Source organism: Ochlerotatus camptorhynchus, unplaced genomic scaffold (assembly GCF_037179485.1).
Source record: "Ochlerotatus camptorhynchus isolate MF236.1 unplaced genomic scaffold, CSIRO-AGI_Acam_v1.1 ptg000406l, whole genome shotgun sequence".
NCBI classification, from domain to species: Eukaryota; Metazoa; Arthropoda; class Insecta; order Diptera; family Culicidae; genus Ochlerotatus; species Ochlerotatus camptorhynchus.
This window is the reverse complement of record NW_027040892.1, coordinates 2,859,743-2,881,720: the sequence shown is the minus strand read 5'-3', so window position 1 is coordinate 2,881,720 and position 21,978 is coordinate 2,859,743. Positions and strand designations below refer to the sequence as shown.

General features: G+C 39.3%; 1 protein-coding gene across 1 annotated transcript in view; it reads right to left on the bottom strand.

Annotated features, from left to right (window-relative positions):
• LOC135710925 (uncharacterized) overlaps positions 1-21,978 on the bottom strand; it is a 209,204-nt gene that overhangs the window by 69,793 nt on the left and 117,433 nt on the right. Inside the window, exon 3 of the mRNA XM_065233630.1 lies at positions 11,066-11,241. Within this exon, the coding sequence (XP_065089702.1) occupies positions 11,066-11,241 (176 nt within the window). The remainder of the gene's footprint in view (positions 1-11,065; positions 11,242-21,978) is intronic.

Sequence of the window (21,978 nt, the reverse complement as noted above, 5' to 3'; positions counted from 1 at the left end):
TTTTTAATTAATTTAAATCATTTTTGATTCTATTAAATAATTTTTCATTTCAAAAAGAATAAAATTTAATACTGGAAAGATTATTATGAATTTGATCCTGCATGACCCCTCCGTCTCAGTCCTGCCATCATCAGCCTTCGTTCATCAAAGTCGTTCCGGACCTGCTGTCGGATGTGGAAAGGGGGTCTTCCAACCCACTCACTATGGCGAGTATCCAATGAGACTTGATGATGGTCAGTTATTGCCTGATGTATCTGTGATTTCCAGGGAGAGAAGTCGTCCGTGCCGCAAGCAGGACGTCGTGATCTTCTACCAAAACACCAGTGGAATGAATTCTGATGTTGAAGAGTACCGCCTAGCTGTATCGTGGCTCGATTATCGAACACTTTCCAGTCAAGTCTTCGGTCTTGACTACGTGGTCTTTCGTTGCGATCGGAATCCTAACAACAGCCGTAAATCTACTGGTGGAGGTGTCCTTGTAGCTGTCCGTGGCGGGTTGGAGGCAAAGACCATCGAGAACGATTCATGGAACTATGTGGAGCAGGTTTGGACAGCCATCAATCTGAGTGATCGCACACTATTTCTATGCGCTCTGTACATTCCACCTGTTAGAGTCCGCGACAATGAATTCATCGATACTCACTGTCGGTCAGTTTTCACACTTGTCGAAAGTGCCACTCCAGTTGATGAGATATTCATTTTTGGTGACTTTAATCTACTTTGACTATATGTTTTAGTATTACTTCTGCGTGAAGTCAACGATTTACATAGTTGAAGATGCTAATTTCGAATAACAGACTGAAGTGGTAATTTTTATACGATAGATGAGGAAGAGATGAAAGTATAGAATTGATAGTTCCGTTTAGATTACGGCAGTATGAAAATTGCATAGATAGCGAGCCAGGACAACAGTAGATAGTGAGCTAGGACAACTTTTAAGGAAGGTACAAATCGGTTTTATCATCTCTCTTTACCAAACTCCCCCTTTGGAGAGGGATAGTGAGGGGTGTCCCCCCCCCATCACTAGCAAAAAGAGATGATCACCGACTGGGTGATGGGAAGCGGCTGTTAAAACAGCGAAGAAACACCCATACCGACAACTTGCGAACATCACTCTTTCTTTTGAGGACATGTCAACAATCCTAACACAATCCTAACGATTTGGCAATTCTTACTCCAGCTCATTTCCTCATTGGATCTTCGCTCTCTGATCTGCCCGAAGCTGATGTCACTGTGGTTCCTCTCAATCGACTCGATCATTATCAGAACCTTCAGGAGCGAGTTCAAACCTTCTGGCATCTGTGGCGGACGGATTATCTACAGGAACTGCAGAAATAAGGCAAGCGAACAACACCGAACTATGCTTTCCAAACAGGAAAAATGGTCATCGTCGTCCATGAATTTGTTCCACCCGTTCGATGGCCGCTGGAACGAATCACCGAAGCGCATCCAGGTAGGGACGGACTGATCCGCGTCGTTACACTTCGCACCAGCAAGGGAATCATCCGAAGACCGATCACCAAGGTTTGCCTACTACCCTACGACGACATTGAGCCTTAAGATTAAGAAAATGTTTGAGTATTTTATGGAAGCACGAATTAAATTAGCATAAGATTATGCAATCTCGTTGAACTATGTAAACATTCAATCCAGTATGACAGGAGGTATAACAGTTGAAATAAGGAATTTCAGGTGGCGGCGATGTTTGTTCTCAACCAGTTTCCAAATCTTTTTTTATAGATTCGCGCCGAACCCATCATTCTGGTACTACAAATGAGTGCTATACAAATGTAGTAGTACTGTAAATAAGTAGAATAAAAATTAATTACGTTAGTAGTAGTAGCAAATCAGGTTGAGAGTTAATTGAATTATTATTAATAAATTATTCCAAATTGATCGATCCAAAAAAAAAACCAGACCTAAAGTGTATCCCAAGTTAAAACTTAATAAATCCAAATCTAAGGTTGCAACGTGTTTCCTTCCACTAGAAGAAGTGACTTCTAGTGGCGGTTAGTCGCAAACCTAAAAGTTCGGTGCAAGAATCAACTGGAGTGTTAGCCGATGCTCACATCCCCCCATCAGCATAGTTACAGTGCACATTTGATTTTCCCGCCGGTTAAATTTTTAACGGAAATCACGAACCTGCCCCAACATTTTTAAAACGAGCTATCCAAAAAACCAGCCCTACACCGTTCGAAAAATTCATGTAAATTTCTGCAAGATATAGCGCACATAAAATTAACGCTAGATTTGACATAAATTTACGCGATATTTCGTGTAAATTTAAGTTCAATATTACATAAATTAGCAATATTGTATGCAAGTTTGTAAACGATTTCGCTGTTAATGCCAACTATAGCTCAAAATTAAACGAGGGGAGATTTTACGCGATAATTAAAATTCAGAATTTTTTCTGTGTAAAGTGTATCCCAAGTTAATATTTTAACAGACACAGACACGTCCCGAAAAGAACTGACCACAAAGTGTCTCCCCCTTCCTGGCGGACGAGAGAGCTAGGTAGGTTGAAGTCAATCAAGAGAGCAGCATTGAGAAGATTTACGAAGTATCGCACGCTTCCCCTGAAGCTACATTATGTGAGGCTGAATTACATGTACCAGCGAGTCAGTCGTGAATGCTTTTCAAGTTTCCAACGAGGCATCCAACGCAAACTTAAACTACACCCGAAATCCTTTTGGAACTGCGTGAACGATCAACGCAGGGAAACCGGCCTCCCATCGTCTATGGAATTCAACGGAGAAGTTGCTGCCACTGTTCAGGATATATGCCACCTTTTTTTCCGAAAAGTTTGCCAGTGTATTCACTAATGAGATACTAACTGACGTCCATATGAACCTGGCTGCCAGGAACGTTCCAGTAAATGATCAAACGCTGGGTGCAATTGATGTTAATGCAGAGATGATTTCTAAGGCCACGACTCTGCTCAAGTCATCCTTCAATCCTGGACCTGATGGAGTTCCATCTGTATTTTTGAAGAGACATGTTGCTAGCTTGTTGATTCCGCTTCTTCGCCTGTTCCAAATGTATCTCTCCAGTGGCATATTTGAAAAAAAAATCATGGCTCGGACTCAATAAGCTGAAGCGGGAATTTGCATACTTTTCTTAAGTTTTTTTATTTAATTTATCTTTGAGTGTAAGCACATCACTTGTCAAGCATGCACATCAAAGAGGCGTATCTTGTGTTCGCTTTGTTTACACTGGTGAACCGAACACGTGTTTTTGCCTTCTTCTGTCCATTAGAGGATTTGTTTCGTTTTCGAGACACAGAACGTAAGTTTAAAAATAAATTAAATTAATTAAACTGAGCATTCATCATAGCGGCGCCGGTGGTGTAGTGGTAAGCGTGATTACCTCTCACCCCAGCAGGCCTGGGTTCAATCCCAGTCGGCGCCGCCGGGATGTTCTGAGGCATAACATCTCTGATCACGCCTTCCTTCGGATGGGAAGTAAAGCCGTTGGTCCCCGGTTCATGAGTTGATGGGTCGATAGGTAGGGTCCAGGTGTGGGAGCTGCCTTCCTGGCACGTCGGTAGCATTGGTGCTCAGCACGGAAAACAAGATCGACGGAAAACAAATCAAGGAAAAAAAAAAAAGAGCATTCATCATAATTCAATTTTTACAGTGCATCATGAACCATTTTGTAGCGTGCAGGCGTCAACTCTTTGAAGTCATTCGGGAAAAAGTGGACTGCAGCAGAGAGGAACAATGGCATCATCTGTATGAATATGTCATAACAAATCAAGCAGGTGGGTGATTGTTTCTGCAGAAAGTGATGCTGGAACATTTCTTGTGACACCAAGTAGCAAAATCGTCCAGCTGTTGTTGAAGGAAAACTGAATCACTACGATCCTTTACGACAAAATACAGCTTAAAATCATCCGCATAAGATAGCTTCGGACACCTGATTGAAAAGTGAATGTCATTCAAATACAGAACGAAATTCTAACGGCCTAATATGACTACCTTGGGGTACATTAAAATAAACCGGGAACGACTGAGAAATACGGTCACCTATTTTTACTGACAATTGACGACCGGTGACGTAAGAACGAAGCCAATTAAGAAGGGGGCCATGGAAGCCTAATCGCTCTAATTTGGCAACAGCAATCTTGTGGTTCATTTTATCAAACGCAGCAGAGAGATCCGTGCATCAACTTGTTCGCCTTTTTCAAGCTCGCGAATTATAAAAGATGTGTATTGCACGAGATTTGATGCAGTGGATCTCTTCTGCATAAATCCATGTGGTTCGGAGTCAACGTAACTGGAGCAAGTGTGTTTAAAATAATCCAAAACTATCAGCTCAAAAAGTTTTGAAACTGCGCACAAAGCCGGAATGCCTCGATATTTTAGTCGCCTTTCTTGAAGAAAGGAAAAACAAAGGAATTCTTCCAGCCATCAGGGAAGATTCCAGAATTCAGCGAATGCTAGTGGTGCGCTCAAGGCTCCTATACAGTTTTTAATCACCATAGATGGAATTCCATCCCGGCCAGTACTGGAAGAATTTTTTAAGCGAATGCCTGCTGTTTGAACGTCATCTATCGATATAGGTGGATGAGATTCAACAACTGAACGTATGAGAGCCTCACTTGCTGCATCTGAAACGTGTTCGTCAGACAGCTCCTCGTTGATGAAAAAACTGCAGAAATGTGACCTGAATAGATTCGTGATACCATCCACATTAGACATTTCTCAATCCCCGTTGAACCTCGTTGAGTGCAGACCCGATTTCTTTCGTTGATCTTTCACGTGATTCCAGAAGCTTTTAGGATTAGTTTTGAGCTTATTTTGTAGTTGACGCTGGTGTTCTAAGTAGAGTTGCTCGTTGAGCTGCTTGTAGTGCTTGTTAAAGCGTATGTTTTGTTTTTCTCGACACGTCAGTTCGCAGTTTTCAAAACTTTTTCAAGGCAGCCCATTTAGATGATTTAAGACGTTTCAAACAAGGGTTTGACCATGGAGTTGCAGGTGAGTTGGTATGACTGGAGTTACGAACTGATCGATTGCATAAACAACAATATTCGTAAAAATAGTCGAGGAAATATGTTATGTCCATAAGACGCAATGTTCCACAAAAAAAATTAAAAAAGGGGATTTTTACCGATGAACCCAATCTTAAGATCTATAAGCCAACATTAGAGCCTTTCATCTATTTCCTGAAAATAACTGGCATATTTGGGTTTGAGTGCTTTGCCTTGTGTTCATACTTGAGCCAGTTTTCTTGCTTTTCTTGAGGTGTTCGGACTATATCAGATTCAAACCTTCCAGAGTCGCAAATTCATATGCGATAGTTGCCTCAAAACGTTCAGTAATTTCATAAAGCGCTCGGGATATCAAGGCATCAATAATAAAATTATCAACGAGACACTGGCGTGCACAGGGTGGGGCAAAGTGGGGCAAGGTTGGGCAATTGCCCCTCCTTTTATAAATAAGATGATCATTTCCACATTTCCAAATTACGATATAAAATAACTTGTTTTCTTGACAACTTGATTTGAAGGTAAAATAACTTCATTTCATACTATAAGGGCACTGTAAACCTTTTCTTGCGTCAATTCCTTCGAGATGGTGTCTGAAAATTGCACCAATAAGGTGCATGAAGGGACAAACTTCAATGACATTTTTTGGTCAAAAAATTGCACAAAGCTTTTTATTGAATATCTGGTGTAAAAATATCATCAATCATGGTGGAAAAATTGAAACACGCTAAAAATTTGGAGGTGCACATTTATTTGAATATTTCTTGTGGAACGTTCGGAATACTGTGGTGAATGTAGAAGCAAGGTTTATTCATTTTTCTGGTGCATAATTTGCATCGTTCTGATGAATGCAAGCTTCATTGAAAATTTATGGTAGAAAATTTGCACCATTCTGGTGCCTGAGAATTGCACCACAAAAGTGCATGGTAAAACAAACTTCACTGACAATTGTTGGTGCACCATTCTGGTGAATGGAGGAGAATGCTTTATTGAAAATTTCTGGTGCAAAATTTGTATCGCTCTGATAAATGAAATTAACAGAAAATTTCTGGTGGAAAACTTGTACTGGTCTGGTCAATTAAGGCACAAGCTTTATTTAAATTAAGCTATACTGAAAACTTCTGGAGGAAAATCTGCACCGTTCTGGTGAACGGATGGGCAAGCTTTTCGGAAAATGTTTGGTCTGAAATTTGCATCCTTTTTCTCAATAGAGGAACAAACTTTAATTATAATTTCTGGTATAAAATTTGCTCCATTCTTATGATTGGAGGAAAGCTGCTTTACTGAAAATTTATGCTGAAAAATCCGAAAATAGGGGCAAGTTTTATTTGGTGGAAAACCTGCAACATTCTGATAACAGGAGAAGCAACCTATATTGAAAATGTCTGGTGGAAAATGGAAAAAGGAAATCTGCACCAATCAGAAGATTGGAGAACCATTTTTTTTTTGAACATTAACGGTGAATTATTTGCATCGTTCTGGTCAATTGAAATTTCCTGGTGTAAAATTTTCTGGTGTTAAATTATCTGGGGGCAAGTTTGTATTAAAAATTTATGGTGTAAGATTCAATCTGCTGCAAGGAGGGGCTAGCTGAATTGAAAATTCCTGATGTAAAAATTGCACAGTTCTGTTGAATGGAGGGGCAAGCTTTATTGAACATTTCTGGTAGAAAAACTATAATGTTTTGGTGAATGGACGGACAACTTAAACTTGACTTCCGAGAAGAACCTCAAGGGTATTGAATTCTGAAACAAAGTTCCAAAAGAAAAGATTTCTGGGGATGTTTCCATGAAAATTCTGCCAATAATTTCAAGTGAATCCTGCAGATAGCTGCAAGATAATTTCAAAAATAATATCGGGAGAATCAAATTTTGAATGAAATTCCAAAGGGATATCGGGGAAAAGTTCAAGGAAATTCCGGAGATCATTTCAAGTTCATTTTGGGAAGAATTTTTGGAGAATACAGAGGAAATTCTTTTGAAACATTAGGGGAATTTCATTTCCAAGGTGTTCTGAGAAAAAAAAGTTCTAGAATATTCCGAGCAAAACCTCAAGGATATTGAATTCTTAAGACAGTTCCAAAATATTTCTGGAGAGATTTCAAATAAAATTATGCGGATAATTTCTAGTGCATCCTGCAGATAATTCCAAGATAATTTCGAAAAGAATACCGAGAAAATCAAATTTTGAGTGAACTGATTGAGTGATTTTAAGCAAAATTTCAAACGAATTCCGAGGATAATTTCTAGCTCATTCCAGAAATAATTTCTGAAACTCTAAAAGAATTTCAGTTCCAAGGTGTTCTGAAAAAAAAATATGAAGAATTGTAAATATATTTCCAGTGGTAGAAGAATTTCAATAGAGCTCTTCGGAGAGTTCTAAAAAATCCGAGAAGAACCTCAAGGATATTGAATTCTGAGGACTGTTCCTAAAGATTTCTGGGGAGTATTCCAAGAAATGCCTGCGAATAATTTCTAGTGAATCCTGTAGTTAGTTCCAAGATAATTCCGAAAAGAATACCGAGAAAATTAAATTTTGAGTGAAATTCCATAAGGATTTTGAGGAAAATTTCAAAGGAGTACCAATAATTTCTACCTCATTCCTGGAATTATTTCTAGATAGTACTAAGAAAATTCTTCTGAAACTCTGAAAGAATTTAAGTTTTAAGGTGTTCTGAGTAAAAGTCAAGAAGTATTCTCAAAATAATTCCAGAGGACTTCTGAGAAGAATTTTCAAAGAGCTCATAGAGTCCTAAAATTTCTAACCTAAGGAATTCTGAGGATGGACTTTTTCGCAAATGTACAAAGTTTAAAGACAGCTTTTGGATTCCCTAATTGAAAATTAGGTTTAAGTTTTCTATTGAACCTTGGTCGATTGTTGTCTTACTAAGAATTTGTCTAAGAATCTTCTTTGAAAATTTCAAGTCATTTGTTACCGTGGTTGACATGCTCAATCCTTCGCACAAGTCGTCATTCCGTACTCCTTTATCAAAATTGTTTTGTGCGCCTTTGGTCCAATCGTTATATTTTTTTAAAACTATTAATAATCCTATTAGTCTTGGCAAAATTTGAAAATTTGAAAAAAAAAATTTCGCTGAAAATGACCAAGTTCAACGTACTCGAAAAGATAACAGTAAAGTGACTGCAACAGCATATAAGGGCTTTCAAAAATACTGACTTGAAATAGTCAAAAATTGTAACGATGTCTTCAAAATATACAAATACGTACTACAAAAAAAATTCAGAAAGGTAACTGAATAAAAGATGAGACCAGTACCTTGAAGAATATATTTTCTTTGATTTGTATTTTTAACCTGTAAAGAAGAGCATGACGCAAAACATTATTACAACGATTCATACAGGGTTCAGAAATTTGGAAGAAATCGACCGAGTTGCTGGGCAAACACAATCGCAGTGGCTAACTACGATTCTGTGCTGGAAAAACACTTGGCGGAAGGTGCGAAAAATTGCCAGTATATAAGTAACCGTATTCAATATGACATGATTACGTCGTTGCACAATGTAATGTTATGAAGATGAACCACCACCGGAGCAAAAAATAAATAAAATTAGCTAAATTGAACAGTAGGGAAAAAGTGGGGGTGGGACGGCACCATCTACCACGTACTTTGGAGTACTCCCCATCCCCAGATTAAATGCACCATAGAAAAAAAATGCCCCTCCTAAACAAGATTCCTGTGCACGCTAGTGCAATGAGATCAACAATATTTGACTGAGTTTGACATGTAGCTATCAAAGACTTTCCTTAAACAAACTAATTTTGAAAATTTAAAATCAAACAACCTTCAATATTAACAGACAACAAGTCCAATCCATCATTCCTGATGGCAATTTGCGATTGATTCCATCATCCAAATTATGCATTCATTTTCCCACATTTAATTCCCCATCCCATTGAAAACTTTCCCGATTCCATCACAAATTAAACTTCCTTTTCAAGACTTCTGTCATCCAGTCGCCTCTCGGTCGGATTCAAATCCCATCCCCCCCCCTTCGTCCCTCTTTCTCCTCTTACTGACACACAAAACCAGATTTCACACGAAACTCGGACATCATCGTGGTGTCGACGGCGTAAAATTGTATCATCGAATCCATTTAGGAAATTGTTTACTTTTAATTCAATTCCTTTTCTCCAATTTCGGCCTCCCGTCTGCTGACTCTCCGCTGACTCCTTGCCGTCCCAAAGTAAAAGAACACCGAAGCAGAAGGACTTTCATTTTCGATTCTTATGCTAATGTCGATTCCTGCTGCTTCCCTTCCTTTCCTGGGAGCCTCTGATAATATCCCATTTGACAAGCTGTTTCTATTTCGATTATAAAATTTGTTACAACTCCCCTCGGTGGGTGGAGGCTGCTGGGGGTGGACGCCGACCGAATTGAACTAATTTTCCGGCAGGGCACTAGAAACAGCAAAAGAATATGCTAATGAAATACATTCGTAACTACAAGTGGGCGAGCTGTGGCGGGGATGGGGTGGAGTACAAATGTATTCCGGACTTAATTTTTGACAAAACGCAATTTTCCAGCGGCCACTTTGAGAGATTTGTGACAAGTCGCCGACGACGCACAGGTGCTCGATGTTTGTTCGTTGAATTTCAAATCCAAGGTGAATCGAGGGGAAAAGTTTAATTTGCTTTCGTTCTTCTGGAATTTACAATTGAATTACCGATCTTGTTCTCACCTTGACGGCGACGGGGTAGTCGGGAGAAGGTTCACTGCATAAGTTCATTCAATATGCTAATTTAAATAGTATTTTGTTAAGCTTTATTGGATTATGATATTCAATTAGGGAATAACACAAAGCCCCAGATGAGTCTCGGGATAGTGAAGTGGTTGGAGCATCGTAATTTGTGATATCAATTTGAGTTAATTTATGGAATTATTCATCATTTGCATTTGCAAACAAGTTGTTTAGAATTGCCTTCGGGAATTGAATTACCCGTGACGGTGACATATAGGAGGGCGGTAATCGCCTCTACCCTTCAATTTTCATCACCAACTAACAAAGACACATTTTCAGTTGGAGTTTTTTTTCTTTTTCTACTAGCTAATTTACAGCTGCCTCGCAACGTAATTAATCACGATTTCCGGGGAAATCCATCAATACAGTAATGGCAATGCGGAGTGAAAAAAAAACCGCTTCTACCGAACGAAAACCATCGCATTCGATTCCGATCGGCGAAAAGAAGCGAATATTTCCCTTCTATCTATCAATTAGAAGCCACTGGCGAAACATGAAAATTCACTCACCACCATTCCAGCTGACGACGACGACGACGACGACATTCATTCCCAGTGCCCGGAGCAGTGATGATGGCGCAGTGAATTTCGGCTTTCTTCCAGCTTTCAGCTTCGTGCGTCGACAAGGAAAACACATTTTTCACTTTCAATTTGTGTGCGACCACCATTCCCTCTGCCCATATTTTTTTTTGGTTGTGTTCAATGATCGGTGGTACTTTGGGGGACTTCTTTCTCTGCTTTTGATATTGATTTGTGAGACTGGGCCTGACCCGAAAGTGTATATATTTCACTTTCGATGAACGACCACCGATTACCACCAGAGGACGTGGTTACTTCTCGATGTGGACTGAGGCGTGTGGAGGACCGAGCTTGAGGATGTTTCCCGATCCTAAAGGTGTCCAAACACGCTCATGGACCTCGCCTCGCAACGGCAAAAGTCAATTCGAACGCAAAAGTTTCGCCATCATCAAACGAGTCCAAGATTCGCTCCATTAGAGCACATTTCACCGAGAACGCCGAGCACGGCTCCATCGGCTAGGTATGTTTTGATTAAGTGATCTTTGCTTTCGTCATCGTGTTATTGATGGACAGGAATAGAGAACCACTTAGGCCCGCCATCATTCTATTACCCTGTTACTCAGTATTAAGGACGTCATGATCCGCTTTCCCAACGCACAGAGTAACGCACATTGACATCCATTGCCGAATGGAAAACTATCACTGCCCCCTAAATCACTCCCACTTGTTTAGCCCTCGAAAAAGTGGCTCAATTAGCTCATCAATCTCCCAACCCATGCCAACAGTTGCTCACTTACCTGCACGATATCGCCGAACGCTCCCCCGGGGGCCGTGAAGTTCAGATGACACAGGAAGGGATATGCATTGCTGCCGGCGTGCTGGTGCTGGTTCTGCTGGAACTGCTGCAACTGGTGTGGCTGAAGCTGAAGTTCGTACGTTCGACCGACTTCACCGTACAACGTTCGGTTGCATGCTGAAAGGACATAAGAAAACACAAACGCTCCGGGTTAGTTGAAGACAATGGGGGTTTTGTAAGTCGGTTGATGGTGTTGCATGCAACACGAGGTGGAAGTCAATATGTGAGGAAAGTTTCCCAGCGAACGATGGAGGAAAAACGTTGTCTTCTTGCAAGATATGGCAAAAAGTGGGTGCTCTCGTTGCGAGCGATATGCGATCGACGTGTTAATAATTGAGCAGTTTGGCTGAAAGTGGCAACAGGAAAGGCGACTGGTTGGAGCGGTAATTAACTGCAGCGGATAGTTGATTATTGACAACTGACTACGGATGGGTTCAGAAGGAGAAGGTTTTTTTTTGTGTGGAAATGGAATAACTAGCGTGCAGCTTATTAGAGAAGGAAGTTGCCATAGGGTAGATGTGCTATTGATATTTTGGTGTGTTCAAATGGTGGCGTATGGGAATATATAGATATAGATATTATTGCGCCATTAGAGTGACCATGTCCCTGTTAGGGTGATTCGAAAAATAATTAGAACGGCTTGTTGTATAAGTGTATTATAAGTGATGCAGAAAACATCTCACGTGATATATGAGGCTTATAGATGTTTTCTTCATACTTCCTAGATTTCAACATTTTCCAAAATAGTTTTCTTTTGATTTTATCTTTAAATTTTCTTTAAACGTGCATCTTACTGTTTTAATACCATTATAAAACTTGTCGTATACAAAATCAATCTTAGTTGAATTTATAAAGTTCTTGAAGAGATTTTATACTTTCCAGATTGACATAAACATTGACAGTGTCATTAAGCCGGACTGGACTGTCTCTTCAAGCAGTAATTGACAGTTTCTTATGAGGTTTTCGGAGGATTGTTATAAATAAAGTTGAAAACACTTTGTTATGACATCTCATAAATTTACAACAGAAAAAGTGCAGGTTGTCTTATAAGGAGTTGAAAATACTTCTATAAAACTCTCTGGCAATTAAATGTACGCATTGCTGCTAACAAAACGTCTTTATAACGGATCGAAAGCATGTTGAAAGAGAATATAATTTTCATGCCATTGGCAAGAACATGATAGATACTTATAACAAACATTTCATCAAGTGGTGTTGGTCTAGTTAGGTAGTAATAAGTCTACCACGCCAAGGACCAGTGATCGAATCCCATGTACAAGTTTTTTTTTTTGTTTTTTTGCCGCTGGTTTTAATGATGTTCCCAAAACATGTTATAAGACCAATATTTAGTTTTATAAGCTCCGCGTCTTGCGTTTTTTAGATTGTATAAGTGTACTAAATGATGTATATTAAAGTATTATTGATTCTTTACGTAAGTCATTAAAAAGTATTTTCAACTTCTTTATGACAAGCCGTGTTGCCGTGAAGAATATCTGAAAATGAAACGTAAGTGTTCAATGTGTGGTGTTTGGATGTTGAGTTCATGTGCCAGAAAAATCACCAATAAATTGTACGATTATGCAGTGGAAAAAAAAGATTAACATAGATGAGAGTAGCTCCTTCATTTGTCAACGTTGCTACCAAAAACTATATGAACCCATGATGCCGTGACCGGCTATGATGCCGTGACCGAAGAAGCCGTTGCAGGACCATGTGATTCTTCTTTAAATTTCAATTCTTTTCTTCAAATTACTAACTTAAACTCTTATTTTCTTGCAATCATTTTTCAGAGTCCATCGAAGCAACCAATATTGAAACGATTGCCGTTGTGGGACCGTCCAGAATGGTTCCTTTTCCCTGTCAAGGTAAATAATAAAAAATAAATCATTTGTATTTTGTTTTTCTAATAATCAATCATTTTTTATATTTATTTTCAGTGTCAGTGGAAACAACCAGTTTTGAATCGATCGTTACTACCTACAACGCACCTTTGTCGGGCGAAAATGAATTCCTTATACAACTTAAGGATAAATATAAAGAAACAAGAGACAGCAATGAGTGATACAGGATTTAAACCACACTTCCCCAAAGTTGGTCTACATATAGAATTATGAAGGAGTTCAAAGTTTCCCAACATATGGCCAACCAATAATGTCGGTGCCTGTAAAGAGGTTAAGCAGAGCTTCATTAGGAGAACAAACGATAATCCTTGTTCGTGATTTTTACAATAGTGACGATATAAGTCGTGTTTGTCCGGGGAAAAGAGATTATTTAATATCTAAAAATGATGAAGGCATAATCTACGTACAGAGAAGATTAGTTTTATGTAACTTGCAGGAGGTGTACTCCATCATTAAAAATACATATCCTGATATTAAAATAGGATTTTCCATGTTCACCAGTAATCGTCCGAAACACTGCATTTTGGCAGAGACAAGTGGCACGCATACCGTATGCGTTTGTATATATCATCAGAACGTTAAACTTGTTTTCAAAACACTACAAAGCAGACAATCACTCCCAGATGGTGTTGATTCCTATCACGACTTGTTTACAAAAATAATTTGTCGAAATCCAAGTAAACAATTCTGGCTGCAGTGTTGCGAAAAATGTTCAGGAACGCAAATTTTAGTCACACAACTAATGACTATTCGTAGTAACGGACATGATGAATCATTACAATTCAAACAATGGCGTCAAGTAGAGAGATGCATTATGGACTTAGTTGAAATGTACACACAGGAATTTATTGATACTTTTTTAGAAAAATTATTCAATTCATTGCCGCATAACTTTATTGCTGAGCAACAGGCAAATTACTTGAAACACGTCAAAAGCAATTTGAAAACTACAGAATGCATCGTAATCTGTGATTTTTCGGAGAATTATTCTTTCGTTGTGCAGGAAGCAGTTCAAGGCTTTCATTGGGCGAACGCCCAATTTACTATTCACCCTTGTGCTATTAATTTTAAAGACGAAGAATCGAACGATTTGAAATTTACTAGTTTTATTGCAATTGCTGATTTCACTAAACATAATCATGTCGCAGTTCGTTTATTTCTTACGCATTGTCTAGCGTTCATAAAATGTAAATTGCCAGGCTTACAACAGATTTACATTTTCTCAGATGGGATCAGGAAGCCAATATAAAAATAAGATGACCGCTTTTAATTTATACAACATGCAAAAAGATTTTGGCATTGCTGCCAAGTGGAATTTTTTCAAAACTTGTCATGGAAAAGGCCCTTGTGATGCTTTGGGAGGACTATTGAAACGAAACGCTGCGAAATCGAGTTTGCAAGGCCACCACATAACAACGGCCCAAGAACTTTATTCATGGGCTATTTCTAAGGCAGATTCAAAAATTCACTATCAGTTTTTTCGGAATCCGATTACAATAAAATGGAAAGAAAATTGAAAAACCGTTATATACGTGTGAACCAAATTTCGGGGACACAGTCATTCCATAGTTTTAAGTCTCAACACGAAAAGTATATTATTGTCAAACGGTATTCATTTTCAACGGAAGAAAAATGCGTGAAATTGTAATTAAAGAAAATAAATGCTTCATGTTTTACTTATTTTTCTTCGACCTCGTCCTTAGGGGCTGTTAATTAACTACGTAGACAGTTTTTGGGATTCTTAACCCCCCTCCCCCTGCGTAGACAATTGTCCATACAAAACTTTTAAAATTTGTATGAGCCGTGGATACTTCAGGCATAACATTTGATAACGGCACAAAAGCATTTGTAAACAAACTTTCTAAGGCCCTTTACACGCGAACCAAAGTACGCTCACGCAAACCAACAACATCATCGGATAGGGGCAACTATCACCTATCCGAAAGTGGTATTGGTTTGCGTGGACGTACTTTGGTTCGTGTGTAAAGGGCCGTAGAAAGTTTGTTTACAAATGCTTTTGTGCCGTTATCAAATGTTATGCCTGAATTGTCCCCCAGCCCCCCAATTTTTGAAAAAAGGCATTTTTGAAACAAATAGATTTTTCGAACCGCCCTAACACGGAAATGGTCACCCTAATGGTGGAATAAAAAAATAAGAATCTAACATTTTTTTATAAGGAAGATCTCTTTCAATTTTCATGAAATTCTGAGACTCACTATAACTGCTGTATATAATGGAATTAACTTTACAGAGCCGAGGATTCTTGGTCACTATACAATACGTCTTAAAACTAAAGTCAAAAGGTACAACACAATAAACACTTTATCTTCCGCTATCCAAAAAGCCTCCTCCATCAGAACGGGAGCCGCTTCCAGTGGTTTCACTGTATGGCAGTTACGCCAACAGAGGTCAGCGCGCTTCCATTGCAGCAATGGACGCACAACGTGGTCAGCACCACACACTCATCACTAAACGGTTGCTTTCCAAAGTCGACGACGCATCGACCGAAAGAACTGCTGATGAAGAACAATGAGGAGAAAACAGACGATCGCGTGGCACACATCGAGAGTGGCCTGCTTTTGTCGACAGTCGAGTGAACACTGGTATTAGCATTAGCATAAGCATCGAACAAGTTACACAATATCGTAGGTGGTACGAGTTAAAAACTATTAAGAGCAAGACTGATATCTATTACTGGACAGATAGTAAGTAGGAAATAATTACTATCTCCCAAATAAAGACATATCCCGCTCCAACAGTTAAGGATTGTCCTGGCCACGTCCTTACAACTGGTAGGGATAGGAAAGGTATGTTAGTCCAACATTTACTTAAGAGAGATGCAGAATTCTCGCTGACGTGTCTTCAGTCACAATCGGCAGTAATCTGAAAGATACAAATTATACTGCAACAAGTTTGCTAAGATTTGCATACTTCTACAATAGTGTATCTTTCAAACCAACAAAACCAAGTAGATAAATAGACTTGATGGGTTGAGACATCGATCGCTGTCCTAAAATAAGGGTGTTAACTAAACTGCAATGTTCTGAAAAAATTAAAATAAATAGTCAACCGCTTTCAAATTCAATGCACCGTATCGCTCCGCTTCAAAAACCATAACTGAGCCTGAAGCAAACTCGCTCAGCCACAACTCTGTGTAAGACCTCTTTTCGATAGAATGTAAGCATCAAAAGCTATTAATGATCCAAACAACTAACGCCCCATGATTATGCTCAATTAACTGTCCAGCAGGCAACACTGGTGTTTCAGGCGCGTAGAATAGAGCACAAAATCATGGCTACTATGTCACACTGCAGAACACAGTGTCCACCACAAAATAGCAGCCCCATGCCACAAGACTATCAATCCCTATATTCTTCAAAGTTGTAGCTGAGAAAATTCTCCACAAGAACAGTTACAGAACTTTTGAACAGTGCAACACGGAAAAGGCAAGAAGGCAATGAATAAGAAGTCCGGATACCCCACAGCAACCCCCATACAATCCTCCAACGGCCTGCGCCAAGCCAGTTCCTCTCTAAACGAGTCCAAACCCCGGGAGACCAAACAGGACCCGACCCGGGACCGTCCGAACACTGTGGAGCGAAAATGTCAAACCCATCATGCAGAAAGAGCTGTGTAATATGCTGTTGAGTTTTATATGCTGGTGGCTAGATAGAGAGTATCATCATTCGTCATCTGTTTCAGATTCGGGCAAATTGTATATTTCTTTGAGTTTCGTATCCAGTTTTTCTTTGTCGTCTGCCATTTCGTACCATTCCTCAACTGGTATGTTCTCAAATCTTCACATACTCTGAGCAATCGTATCCCACCAAGTAAAAGCCGGTCTACCTCTCTTTTTGTGTGGTAATCTATACTCCGCAGCCAGCTTGAGCAAATGATTCTCAGGTCTTCTTATAATGTATCCCCAATACCGTAACTGAAGAATCCGGATCCACTTTGTTATCGACCATCCTTTGAAGACGAGTTATTCTCCACCTGACACAGTGATTTAATTTTACCGTAGATTTGCTGAGAAGGTACTTAAAGATTTCATAGACCGCTTCGTAAGAACCGTGGCCTGCGAGCCATACGCTATCGTTGGAGCTATTACGGTTTCATATAGTAATGAACCCAACTTCTCTGATGGGTTTCTTTCCATAAGAAAGTCCAAGATAACTTTCGAGGCAACAATAGCGTCTCTAGATCGTTTTCTTGTCGTCAGCTTCCTATTTAAGCGTTCTGTGATTGGAAATTCCTGACCTAGCGATAATTAAAATATCGTCCGCATATACAAGGATAATTGGGAACATTAACCTGCCCGTTTGATTTAGGTTTAACCTTCCGTCCAATTCATCCTCAACGGTCAAAAGAACTTCCTCCATAATCAAATCAAATATGTAGGGAGAGAGTGGACAACCCTGTTTCAATCCTCTATACCTCATTTGAGGCGCAATTTTTGCCTATTCCACAGCACCTGTTGCTCCTCTGCATTGATGCAATTAATCACTCTATTTGCAATTCCTCTTGGCAGAGCAGAAAGACTAATGTTATCGAAAACCTTCTCAATATCCAAAGCCATCACTAAAGCCCGATTCAAAGTAAATTTGGACGCATTCAAGTGATCATAACTCATGAATTAAACAACATTCACTGTTGATCAAAACTAGAGATGGGCGATCAGATCCAGATCCGTTCAAAAGATCCGGATCAGCGCGGAGAATGAATGATTCACGGTTCATTTTTTATGAGAACCGACTCAGCGATTCAGTAGAGTTCATTACTCTTTTTCTCTATGTTCTTGGATCGAAAGGATTGAAAATGAGCTGTCAAAAATGATTCGGATCTCTCTCTCTCACTCGCTCTTACATGTTCCTTTGCTTCTATCCGTCTTCCCACATTTGACAACTCTCGTCAGGTAGCCCAGCGGAAACCCGCTGTTGTACCCAATGGTTTTTGATGATACGTTTGAGACGAAGAAAATTTTTTAACAAACACTTTTTACAATTTTGATAAAAAATGAATATAAATCGAATACTGGTGTATGTTTTCTAACAGTATTTTTTTTTTTCGTTGAACGGATTTCAAATAATTTGGATTTTAGGTGTGGAGGCAAATATAGCATTCTTCATATTATTTGAAATCTGATGATGCCGGTGTTACAACGAAATCCAAACGATTATTATTACTCCCGCTGGGGTTGCAGAAGTTTATTTGCTGTTTTGCTGATTACTGCTGTCAAAATTTTGTTGTTGTGAGTGTGGGCTTTAAGCAAAACAAAATCCTCCAGTTGGAAGACAAAATTGCGTCTATTTTCGTAATCTGTGAGTAACTAATTTGAATCATTGGTCATCAAATTAAATCTTTACAATCAATTATGTATTCTATGAACTAATTGCATAATGTCTGCTCAAGGAAAAGCTTCGAGTGAAATTTGGTATCATTTCACGAAGGAGGAGGGCAAAGGTAAATGCCGGCACTGTTCTGCTTTGATAGCAACAGCCAATGGTTCGACCGGAAACCTAAAAAGGCATCTTAGAGGCAAACATCCGACGATTCAGTTTTCGAGAGCAGATAGTCCTGCACCACCAGCAAAATATGAAGAGATTTCAAATCCTTCTGCTGTAAGTACAGGCAAACCCACGGATGATTTGGATCAATCTCCGGAATCAAGTTCGGCTATAGTTTCCGCTCGATCTACCTCTCAAACAACGATGTCGAAATTTGTTGACATCGTCAAGCCAATGTCGATGCAAAAAAGCAGGCTTTTTGACACACAACTGTTGAAAATGATAGGGGAAATGACGGCTTCGGCATGCCAGACTATTTTCGGCAACCCAAATTGAAACACTATTTTCACTGGATTTTCTTACGAAAACACTTCGCTGAATGCATGCAAACGATTCTTTATGCTTTCAAAATTTTGTTCATCAACCATAATTACTAATGGATGCGTTTGTAGAAGCGAATTTTTAGAGAAATAATACATGAACAATTGATGACAATAAGTTTTAAATTAATTTTCTGTGCTCAAGGTAGAATCTCCGAATAAATTTAAAATGCACTAGGTGTAAGTGATCCGATGATCCGATCAACTGATCCGGATCAACTTTAAGAATGATCTGGCTCTGAACCGTTCACCTAATTGATCCGGTTTGCCCATCTCTAATCAAAACGTCAAACAAAAGGGTATTTATTCAGCTTTCAAACGATATATATGTAACAAGTTATTACATTTCAGCGTTTCAAACGAACTGTCGCACTTTACTTGTGATCGATGCCATCATGATCTGCATAGTCGCTGGTGACACTGTACCGGTGAACTTATTCCACTTTAAAAGCATTTGTTGTGCATTTGTCACTTCTTTACCGCATCCTCGAAGTTGTCGCTTGACAATTGCCCAATATTTTTCGATCGGTCTGAACTCAGGGCAATTCGGAGGATTAATCTCTTTGGTGACGAAATTGACATTTTTTGCAGCATACCATTCTAGTACCTCCTTAGAGTAGTGGCAGCTGGCTAGATCCGACCAAAACATAACGTTGATTTTGTGTTGCCGAATGAAGGGTAAAATCCGCTTTTTCAGACACTCTTTAATGTAAACCTTCGACGTCATTGTGTGAGATGTGGTGAAAACCTTGGTTTTAAGGCCACAACTGCAGATTCCTTGCCAAATCATTAGTTTCCGAGCAAACTTATCAGCAAAAACAAATTTATACCTGGAAGGGACATCCTCACGACCAGTTGTCAGGTAAAATTTTCGTCCGGGTATTTGTTTATAATCCATTTTGGCATATGTTTCGTCATCCATTAAAATACAGCCATCAAAATTCGTCAAAACTCGTTCGTATAATAATCGTGCTCGCTTTTTGGCCACTAAATTTTGTTTCAGGGAGCGATTCGGATGTTTACTGGCACAAAAAGACTTATATCATTCTCTTGAAAGGATGTTACGCACGGTGGAAAAGTTGGAATCGTATTTCTTTGCCAAATCACGTATGGAGACACCTGGGTTGCTTTTCACGTACCTCAACACCTTTCTCCTCATCTCTTTGTCCCTAGTGCCACTTTTATGATAGATGCACTGTGCTCTATCCACACTCAGGGAATCCTTGCAACGTTTGATTACAAGACTATTTTTGAAGCAGACCACGAAGGGTTCTCTAGATGTTCGTGCACAATTAATTTTCTTTTCTCAAGTTCCATGATCCGTAATTTCGGAATGCGCCGATCAATCGAGAAACTTTTCACCAATTTCTTCGTCAATAAAACATCAACAAATGCCTGTCAAACGTTTTTTGTTCCAACCACCAGGGGCGCGGTGGTGTATTAAACCGGGCGTCCAGATTTTTTGAATCGAGCTTTATCAGGTCATCACCTGCATTCCACTTTTCCTCTTTAATACGCCGAGCTGTAAATAGGATAGAGAACTATTTCGGCCTAATCACCCATTTTGGGCCTATCGAGCAGAAAACTTCAAATAAATCCATGATTTCAGTCAATTATGCGTTTGGTACGATACTTTAGTTAATAAGCTACCAAACGAAGTCAATGAGAACGCGTGATATGAACGTTTGCACCCATTATTCCCAAAAACAAAAGAAGCTCTCCGACCTAATCATTTTTTATCTTCATCCGATAAGCCAAAGTGAATTCATTGGCGTTTCAATTACGTTTCAATGCGTTAGGCCGAGTTTGGCATCAAGAAGCAGTGTTGGACTTTTGACAATATCTCAACGATTGGTTTCTCGTTTTCAAATCTTACGATACATACGGAAAGGTGAATAAATTTGGAAGTCATCAGTAATAATAACATTCCGTTTGGTGCTAAACTGCGCTAGATTAAGAGAGACTTAATTCGGGTTGTGCTTAATAGGCCGGAAATGGGGTAGTTAACCCTGTATGATCCATTGTTGATCGCTCGTTAAGAAAACCTGCTTGGTGTGATCCTATAGGTGATGCGTTTTGTATCAGGGTTCTTAAAATCCAACTCGAATAAATTTTATACCCTACGCTAGCCAAACGGTCTTTCGAAAGTCTTTCGCTTGCTTCGCTTTTTTGCTTTTAGGGGTCGGGATCACTGTAGTTCGTCTCCAACTGTCTGGGATGCTATTTTCTACCCACACTCTTTTCAAAAGGTTCCTAAATTCTTCCAAGGTACCTTCGTCTGCATACTTCAGTAGTTCGCTGCTTTTCCATTCTTACAGCCTTTGATGATTATATCTATGCAAGACGATCCGGGGGATCCTCTTTGACTATTTAGTGATTTGGATTTCGAATCACATCGGCGAGTAGGTTGATAGATGGCGATTCCAAGAAATGCTGAAGAGAGACGTCGGATCTCCTCAGTTGTGGCCTCTTTCTTCTGAATTTTTTAACATATTTGAAAGTTCTTCTAATTCTCTCCCCTGGCATATACTGCTTCAAGTTGTTAAAAAATTCGAATTCCTCCTTACGTTCTTTTTCATCACAAAGATTTCTGTAGTTGCGCTGTGCTTCGAAGAAGTTCGGTAGTTTACGCTCGCTTAAGGGTTGTCTCTTTTTCCAAAAGATACTCTTTATCAATTTGGCCATCGCTAGCCTTCGCTTCGGAGAGTTTTGAATTTTTGACAAGGTGTGAATTGATAATCTCGGTCAACCGAGTGAACACTAGTATATATATATATATATACTATGTGGGTTTGGAGAAGCACAGCTTTTATGTATTCAGCAACTTTTCGTAAAATTTTACATTCAACAACTTATCTAAAGACAAAAAAAACCTTGCAAATGATAAAATTGGTAACGCTGTGCCATCTTTGCGGTAAAAACTTGAACTATTGTTCCTCAAAACTATTATCCAAAATAAGTCAAGAAATTTTGCTGAAGACGTCAGCTCAATACGATGCAATCCCAGAGCGTTATTTTTTTTTTCAGCTAGATTGCATTCCTGGCCCACTGTGCACTGTTTGGAAAAGT